General features: G+C 37.1%; 1 protein-coding gene across 1 annotated transcript; it reads right to left on the bottom strand.

Annotated features, from left to right (window-relative positions):
* Nucleotides 1-2944: 2944 nt before the first annotated feature.
* On the bottom strand, nt 2945-9252 carry LOC130577875 (cytochrome b5; the record flags this gene model as incomplete). Its single annotated transcript, XM_057373505.1, has 4 exons — nt 2945-4032; nt 4872-4906; nt 7447-7476; nt 9124-9252. Coding segments are annotated over 4 exons (273 nt in total), but the record flags the coding sequence as incomplete, so codon positions are not given.
* Between the last annotated feature and the right edge of the window lie 460 nt (nt 9253-9712).

The raw sequence follows: 9712 nt of genomic DNA, 5'->3' as shown, positions 1-9712 counted from the left end.
AGTTAAGTTCTTGTTTCATGGCTACCCTCAAGCACCTAAACGGAAAATACACCTTTGATTAATTGACWTCTCCGCAAGCCATGTTAAGATGAGTGACACTAAAAGCATCAACTGGTTTCAGAAATCTGTGACAGGAGAATGACCTTTTCTTTTAGAAAAAAAGTCATTTGGGAAAGCACAGCCCTTGCTTGACTTAACTTTTTCTCTCTATTCATGCCCTCCTAAACCTTGAAGCAGTTTCCAGAACTCATTTCCCACTTATGATGGGTAAAATACTTCTTAATTTCAAACAATACATGGCTGTATTTATCCAAGACCTAAACAGGTGGAACTCCAGAGATACAGTGGAGGGCTCTCACCCTGCAACAGTATCAATCAAGTTCATCCACAGAGCAGGGGTTATGGAAAAAGGGAAGATTCCTGTGGTAACTGTGCTACTGGGTACAGTTCCTAGACTCTGGGGGTCACACAAGTTCTCTGGTGTTGTGTCCAGAAACACCAAAAAACATTCCCCAAGGATTTCCTCTGCATAACTTCTTTCCTGACAATGCTACTTTCCTCTCGATGAGCAAAACTGACAGCCATRGGCAGTACTTAGGCTCTGTCTACCTAAGTGCAGCAAACTGGTTAARTACAGGCACAGAAATTACACTACTCAGGATAAAAGTAAAAATCTATTTCCTTATAAATGAGACTGCAGTGCGATTTTGTCTATTCTGAGCTTGGTTTTAGCAGCATCAATATGGACCATCGCAAGTTCCCACTTTTAGAAAGTGACATTCTATGTCCCCACTTTTAAAAAACTTGCAAAGAAAATGTCAAGGATTGTTTTACGCACACTCCTACATGTAAGAAGATTAAGAACAAGTCTAACTAGTTTTCAGAAAGAACAGAAAATCCAGCATTAATCATCTACCACGATCCAATGTTCCAGCATTTCTCATTAAATCGTGTGCTTGTCTGCCCACCTATTTATAAGCCAAGCCATTAAAGACGAAATATTTCAACACATAATAAATAAATCAAATGAAGAAATCAAATGAAGAAACGTAATGAAATATGAAAGTAGAATTCAAATATGTCATCCCTTGGTTAGCAGCTTCATCACAGATGTGGAGAGGCATTAGAGCTAAGCATAGAGGAGGCATGTATTTCATCCTGCTTCTTGTTCCTTCTATGCCACTTCTGAAATCCTTTTCTATCCTATATTCAGGAGAAAATGATGTAACACTATTTATGTTCTAYATGTTTTGTGCACACTGATACAGATCATTCATTCTCACTGAGCCACAGTTTATAGTCATTGCCAGCCTTGCAGAAAGTACAGGAAGTTTTGCTCCAAATGGTCACAAATTTATAAACAGTTTTATCCTCAGCAGTCAAATATGCAGAAAATAAAAATCGCACCTTTGCAGTTTTGTGTTTCTGAAGAAAATTTGTGATCAGCTCCCATTTGCCTGGCTTTCACCCCCTTGCCAGCTTCCCTCTAGCATTCTGCAAAATCCAGACTGCAGCACTGACCACCAGGGAAAGGCATCAGACCAGTGTGACAGAGCAAGKAAGCTGCAGAAAGGAACAGTGCACTGTTTTTGCCTTGTCATCTCAGAGGGAGCAAGTGAACAAGCTGTACTGGCTTTACTCCACAGACACCAAGAAGCAGCCAAGGCCATCTCCATTTAAGGGGAAGCTCTCCATCACTGTTAGTGTGAACAACAGAAGACAGGCAAATAAAAGGCCAAAAATGCAATGCCCAAATAATTTAAGGCAGTGTAAACATTGCAAGGTTGTACAAGTAACCAATGTAAGATGACAACTGATTTAAAGCATCAACCACTAAAGCCAGCCTCTTCAAACAAAAATTAGTATTTATTATCAGACAATTACAGCAAATACTTTCAGATTGGATCTGTGGACAAAGGATTTTGTTCTAAGAAGAAAGCAGACTGTCAGTTCATTTGTTTTTGCTGTCAGACTGTAAAAACATTGACTACCCTTGATTCACTKGCTATTTCAATAGCAGTCATTCATTCCTCACCACACCCATAGACATTTTCTCTTCTTCTCCGACTCATATTCAGATGCTAAAGTCACATAWAAAGTTCTGTATGACATCCCTAAGAAAAGCAGCTCCAACCATAAGAGTATTAAAAAAGGAAAATAAGCCTGATCATTTTTCTAGTTTACATCTGTCTCCATTTACAAAATTGGTTTACATTCAAAAACCTCTGAGGAACAACTTGTATCCACACTAGTGGAGGGGAGCATACATCTACATGAGCACTTTTACTTGTATCAGTTGTTGAAGCACTGCCTACTTCTCTCTACTTCACCATGCCAGTTTCACATTGTGGAAATTCCCTGCACATGCCAGCTTGACTACTTTTAGATAGGACTGATCTTGCATAGTTACTCCAGGGAATTGCATAAATATCCAGTATCTAGGACCCAAATAGAGCTACATCATATTAGAAGTCCAACATACTAGAATGGAAAAAGAGTATTTCACAGCAAGTGTTTCACATTACACATCCACTTTAATTGCACAGCCCTATCTACTGATCTGGACACACTTATCCCAGTCTGAAATTCTTAGAGGGAGGAAARMTAAGCTTTYTAAAATTGCCCTTWTTTWAAAWTTTTTTTGCCYCACCTAGATATAYGGACTCAAGTGTTTTAAAAATGAAACTTGATTTGTGATTCTAAATACYAACTCCGAGTTATTATATCCTTTTCAAAGATTATCTATAAAAATAACAACAAAGYTTGACTTTTTAAACTCTGTTTCACCACATTCAGAGGAAAAGCCATGGCAAAAAAAATACGACAAAATTTAGTGCTTGATATGAAGTTGATGGGAGAAGTGTCCTTCTGAGAAGTGCCYAAATAGGACATCCCTTTGAAGGCCTTCAAATAATTTGGGAATGAATGTGCTTGAGCCAGCAAGTGTAAGCAATTAAACTTTTATTCATGATCATTTACATATGACTAAAAACGTTCACCACAAAATGCAAACTTGTAGTTATCTTGTATTTAGCAGTGAAAATAGTGTCCTCTTCATAGTAAAGCACCAAAGCACATCACAGAAGAGTCAGAAACAGACTTCATTTATCAGTTTTTCCCCTCACAATGTACTTGACAAAATTGAAAATTTTATTGAAGGCTAAAAGTTCCAGAATAAAGTCTAGAGTCACCTGAGTGTTTGGCAGGAACAGTGCTATTTAGTAGCAGTTACTTTTTTCTGCCTTTTTTGAAAAAAAAAAAGAGCTATTTTTCACAAAAATGAGACAGACATAATTGGGCCAAACATTGAGTTTCATATTTCACCTGAATTTTTCCATGGGAGACAAAGAGAACAGTTTGTTAGTAGGAGTATCTACAACTAAGAGCAATTGTCAAAAAAATGGAAAAAACCAGCTCATTATAGCTGAACAGTAGGGCCCAACCACTTACAGGAACCCATAACCACTACTCCACTCAGTTTTATTCATTACATTTAACTTGCATTTCATTCATACTACATTTAAGAAGACAACATGATTTTTTTAAGTTAGGTTGTGTACATGTACACAGTTTTGGTAGTCATTTAAAGCTGTAAAATATATGTGTAAAGAGAGTCCTAATGACCCTATTACAGATTAAAGAGAAATAACCAGAATCAGTGTTACATACAAAACAATATTGTAACACAAACCAATACAGTTATCAAATAATTCATTAGAGAATAAAATTGTTATACAAAAAGAGAAAYGCTGCCTTTTTATCACTTCACAGCAGCATATAAGAAGGCAACATTAAGAAAAGTGCWCAGCAGAAAAAGAATTGTTTCGTTTTCTGAAAAAGCTGAATTTTTCTTCAGACATCAGGCTTTTGTCCAGAAACATATGGGGTTAGGATTGCTTGTAATCTCTCCCAGAGAATGTATTCTCTTCTTGCATTAGTTCTCAGTAAGGCGCTTACTCTGACATGTAGGAACGATACATCAGGGCCACGATGATCGCTGCTATTGCCGGGATCACCCAGTTGGACCATGAACTAAAAGGAAGTTTTTGAAAAAGCAGTTTAGAATTGACAACCAGCAAGTTAAAAAAGAARAAAAAAGYCTTTGCTTAAACAAGTCCTTCCTCCCCACTCCAACAAACACTCCAGGGCAATGGAACACCTGGACTGGCCAGTAATACTCTAGACAAGTGAAAAAGCTTGTACAGTTAAGGCATTGTACTAGAACTTACAAGAAGCTTGCTTACTGGAGAAGAGTAAAACCCTAGGCTCATTTAAAGTCATGGTGCGCTACCCAGAATATCATTCATGCAAAAGCCATTTAAGTAGCAGCATGACACTTCTAASCACCCAAACTCCCCATCCAGAGGGTCATGCAAGAGTCCTCTGAGGTTTCCACAGTAGACAATTGTCAGCAGGATATAACTTTACAAAGTCTGATTCAGTGGTATTCTGAAGTGCTTTTCAATCCCCTCCCAGTTCTGACAGATCGTCCACCTTACACAYGCAATCCTTTCATTCCCTTAGGTGCTACAGCAACAGCAAATTTTACAAGCAAGGCACTCATTTCAGTGAGTTGGCAATGGCACTAAGCGTCTTCCCTTCACAAGGCAGGCTCTGGAAATAAAGCTTTGTGCAAAACAAACCATTGGTAGATACTGACAGCTGTCAGTATGAGAAAAGTATCTACTTAGTACACTGACACACTTGTAAAGTGGTATATAGATGCCAACTTGGACTTTACATACAACAGACATTTTCATGCAACATTCCCTGACATTTCAGCTTCCAGCAGATAAAAGCTATTCCGTYTCTAACCTTCAGAAACACAATAATGAGGAACTTCAAGTTTGACATCAGATGTCATACTATACCTGGAAGTAGACTGAACAGTGGTAATAAGGGTTTCCTGGAAAGCAAAGCATAAGAAGATATTTACTTCAGGAAGACACCCTTCTTCATCTTAACTATCCCCTCAATTTCCCAAAACTCATCAAATGGGACTAATTCAGAAACAACTCAGTACATGCATTTGGGAAGCATTTTCTATTTCCTATAACCGTTCTATTGTATTATAAGTTAACAAATAGCAGTTTCTACAGTCAACATTGCATTAAGTTCCTAAAACAGTATAAACAAGAAGAATTTTGCTGCAAGTTTTCCATGAAGCTAACTTCAACCTCAGTTTACATTTGGAAAGTTTTAGCCACCTAAACGACAAAAACCCTTTACTTGACTTGACAACATGTAATTGAAAATACTCTGAATTAATTAACAAATATTTTTAATATCAAAACTACATAAAGCAAGCTATTAATTCACATCTACAAGGATTATTAAACTCAGGGCTTTTAGCGGGGTCTTTCAGATTGTGTAAGAATCAGTCAAATTGTTATAATACAGTTTCTGATATTGATATGGACTTCTTATTCAGTTTCCATAGAAAAAGCAGCACTACAAGATCAAATCCCAGTTGAGTACATGTGCACAATTTATATGAAGACTTATTCATCTGAATAATTATAACTGACATTAGCATGACCCTAAGCATTTTTTAAAACCATGCATTAAAACTCTAATTAAATTTAGTGGTACAAGATCCAACCCTGAAAAATTACTTGCTTTGGTATCAGAACAATTGCAATTAATTTAAAATGAGAAGGATTTCCAACATCCTCTCAGAGGTTCAAGCACATTACTTTTGCAACTACCCAAATCATTCTAGGTTTACACATGACAAACACTGTGTGTAAAAAAAATATGATTGATAGATTACATGGTTGCCTTTGTGAACATCTCAATGAAAAACTAACCCCAAAGCCAAACAGCATGGAAGAGCTGGTGCCCACATTATCAAGGCTAACAYCCTCTATAACAGACTTGTCACATTCAGGCCCAGGGCATGGTTCCCCACATACCAAGACAGTAACAGAAATATGGCCCAGCTCACAAAAACTTAATTTTAAACTCTATGACACTGGACATGTGCACTGAGGGTACTTTTAAATACAATGCAAAGACAAGAAGGACATTTGAAAGCCCAAGGCCTTTTGACAGCTCCCAGAGAGACAGCACACAGAACCTACCTAAACTGTCACATACACACCCAGAGTATAATGCAAAATGAAACTGCCTTTCTACAGCCACATGTCCTGCTGCAGAAAAGTACTCTAACTCTTTTCTGGAATGATGGGGAACAAATGTAGTGTAGGTAGGTAGCTATGTGGATACATCTAAACTCCCACCTGACTATGCACTGGCCAAACTCATATTCTGCATATACTCATATATTCTGCATATTCTCATATACTGCAGTTTGGTAAATTCCTGTGAGCTTGCTCAAAGGATTATCTGCTACAGCTTGCACTGGGCAGTCTGTTCTTAGTTACATTTAAGCATGAACTACCCTGAATTTCAAAAGAAATCTGAATAGCAGATATTGTTCTTGGTGGGAAGAAGCTCTGAATTTCAATCACTATTCCATTTCTTATTTTTATTAGTATACTAGTTCCAGGCCTCAGTAATAAAATTAGTAACTTCTATAGTGAGAATTTCAGTGCATGTATATACATACATATATATATATATATATATATGTCTATATATGCATAAAATTTTCTTTCCTTCTTTTAACTGATTCATATCATTGGGAGATCTTACAAAAGTGATTACTTCTAAGAAAGCATCTCTCAAAACATCAAGATTAAGATCTTACTAAGCTTAATTTAAAAATAATTTCTAATTATTTCCTAAGCATGCTGCTGTACTGGTAAACCCAGCGCAAACATCCTCTATGGAAACAGCAGCAGCAACTGTACAAATTAATCCCTGAAGMACTTTCTCCTTTAAGGGACGTATGGATTTTATGAGTTTGACAGCTGAGTGCCAACAGAGATTAATTCTATTAGGGAGAGAAAAAAAAAATAAAGAAGAAGTGCAATACTGCACTAACAGAACACACAGCAGAATCTACTGAAATAGTCAGGAAGCARACAGTAATTTCACTTTGAAAAGGGTTCACAATTGCAATTTAACTGATTTATAATACATGTATAATGCCTCTACATTCTGTCTACTAGTGTGACCAAYATATTGTTAACCATCACATTTTTCCTCCCACAAACACTTACTAGGTTAATCTGTTCTGCCAATAAACTGATTTTTTTTCCTTAAACTGAATACTAGAAGACCATTGACTGATTCTAGTCACCTTTTTCCTATACTACAATGCCACCACACTTAGTAACCTCCTGGTATGAAGCCACACAAATTAAAGAAAATAACAGTTAAGAGGAAGAATAATTTGAAGCAGYATCAACAGGTCTAAGAGTTTTATAGCCTGAAACATAATGTTTAAACTTAACTATTTCTAGAGGTATACCATTTACATACAGACACTGTCTGTAATGCCTACAAGAAACAATGTGGCATTTCAAGAAACACACTTACCGTCGGTTTCTGAAGCTTGGATCTATCATCCTGCAAAAGAAAAAAACAAGTAAGAAACATTTAGACAAAATCTGAAAGCATTAAAAACAAAATCAAACCCACACCATTTATCACTTAATTCAGCTTGCAATTCATTCTGTTAATGTGTAGGTATGTTTTCCTAGGTAAAAACAGACTTGCAAGATAACAGATGTCAGTGATTAATTTTGAGCTAATATAAACAAGATCACTTCCTTAAATAATACTTCTCAGTATGCAACAAAGAAGTGAAACCTGAGTGTCCAACAAATTTCATTATTTTTTGTGCCCATGTTTTTGCCTTTGCTTTTTCTCTAGAGAGTGCATAACCTTATCTTATACATTGATTGCAATCATTAATTCTACCTAGTGTAGTTGTTATTATCAGGCAAAGCCAACTTACTAGTTGCGGTCCAATGTCCACTGGACCAAAGGTCCCAAATTCTATGAATCTTTCATAAACTCAAAGTTCTACTTGGCACAGTCACATTCATTACAAAAAAGCCCAGTAGTTTATAAACCTGTCAATGCTGTACTTGTACCTTAAACTACCAAGCTGTTTTCATATCAAGTGAAAACAGGCACTTGCCAAACAAGGAAGAATGGGACTGACAGCCAGGTTAAGAACAACATTAGTGGCATCAGAAATAGATGGCAAGCCTGCAAAAGCCACAAATGTACATCAGAGTTGAAACACTTCTTATCAGGACAAGCTACACTATCAAGAGACAACCTGAGACAAGCAAGACTGAGAAACTTACTGTGAAATAGGCTATTCAAGATAGTGATTTTTAGCCCAAAGGTAAGACAAAACACACACGAAACAAGAGGAAGAGGCAGGAATGGGCAGTAAAGCAGAGCAGATGGGCAAACTAGCAGCCGGAACCTCTAAACAGTGGTTTTCAACTGGCAAGGTACAGGAGACTTTAACTATGGCCTAGCAGAAGGAAGCCAAGGCAGCAACTCTACAGCTAGAACAAAATCCTTCAAAACTTGAGACAGCAGAAAGGTGCTTGTTAGAAGTACAGGAAATGGTATGGACAGGGTAGAAAAGAGAAAGTGACAGATGATCCAGTTGGAACTGATCACAAAAAGCCCTAACAACTTCAGGTAGGAAACCCTGGTACAGCTAAAAATGGCAGAAGACAGGGGGGAAGATAGAGCAACAAACTAGAAATACAAAGCTTATAACAACCATTTTCTAAACATAAATATGAAGAGCCAGGATTGCACTTTTAGATCCAGATGGAAGCCTAGCAGATACATATTTACAATGGTGAAAGCATGAAAGTGATTGTTAAGTAGTCACTGCATACTGACACGAGAAAAGGTCTAGACATTCTGGCATACTACCTTCAGGGGTTACAGAGTTTCATTATAAAGCTCACAGGTACACCAAAAATTATTCCAATTCAGTTTATTCAAGATGTAAGCTGTAAGACAATTTAAATCACCAAAAAATTGTCCATGCTTATGCTACACTAATTAAATTCCTTCACATTGGGGGAACTATCTCAAACCTAGGTCCATCCACAAATAGTAGGATTGGCATCCAGCCAAACTAGTAGTTCTTCTTGATTTTAAAGTAATCACCAGACAAGTAACTAGATACAAAAACAGTATAGTAACACAAAAGTAAGGACACTCTCATATACTCACAGGATGAAGTTCCCCAACAATAAAGGATTCTGACATTGTCCTTGCATCTGTGGAATGGCCAACATCTTCAAAGTTCTCAGTAGCATCTCCTCCAGCTTGCTCCCTAAGGACCTCTTCACCTCCTGGGTGCTGCAATTTTTAATGAGTTAGAATTTGTTACTGAAACACATTTCACATTCTAGAAGAGGAAATTCTGCAATTTACATTTCTACATTTTTTTTAAAAAGCAAAATCAGCTGCTAGACTTTCTAGAGCAAACGTAAGCTTTTCTGAACAGCTAGAGATCTTTACGTACTCTCTGAAACCAAAACCAAGGAAGCTAAGTCTTCATTTCATTGGCAAAGAAGCCATTAGAGGCAARAGTTTCCTTGCAACTAAAGCATTTAGAATGTTGTGTGGAATCAGCCTGTATTTTAACAGCCCAACTATTATCTGAAGTTACATCTTGCTTTTTCCCTTCTGCAGGAAATGGGTATTTTAATCCAAGTAATGCTTCATACAGCAGAAGGATAAAAGCCAAAAGGTATAAGTTGCAGCAAGAACATTCCAAGAAGATAAATCAAAAAATCTTTCACAAGAAGCGCAATCA

Source organism: Malurus melanocephalus, unplaced genomic scaffold, assembly GCF_030028575.1.
Source record: "Malurus melanocephalus ecotype Western Australia unplaced genomic scaffold, MMel_1.1 scaffold_200, whole genome shotgun sequence".
In the NCBI taxonomy this organism is placed as follows: Eukaryota; Metazoa; Chordata; class Aves; order Passeriformes; family Maluridae; genus Malurus; species Malurus melanocephalus.
The sequence above is the reverse complement of the archived record's forward strand: the minus strand, read 5'-3'. Positions and strand labels throughout refer to the sequence as shown.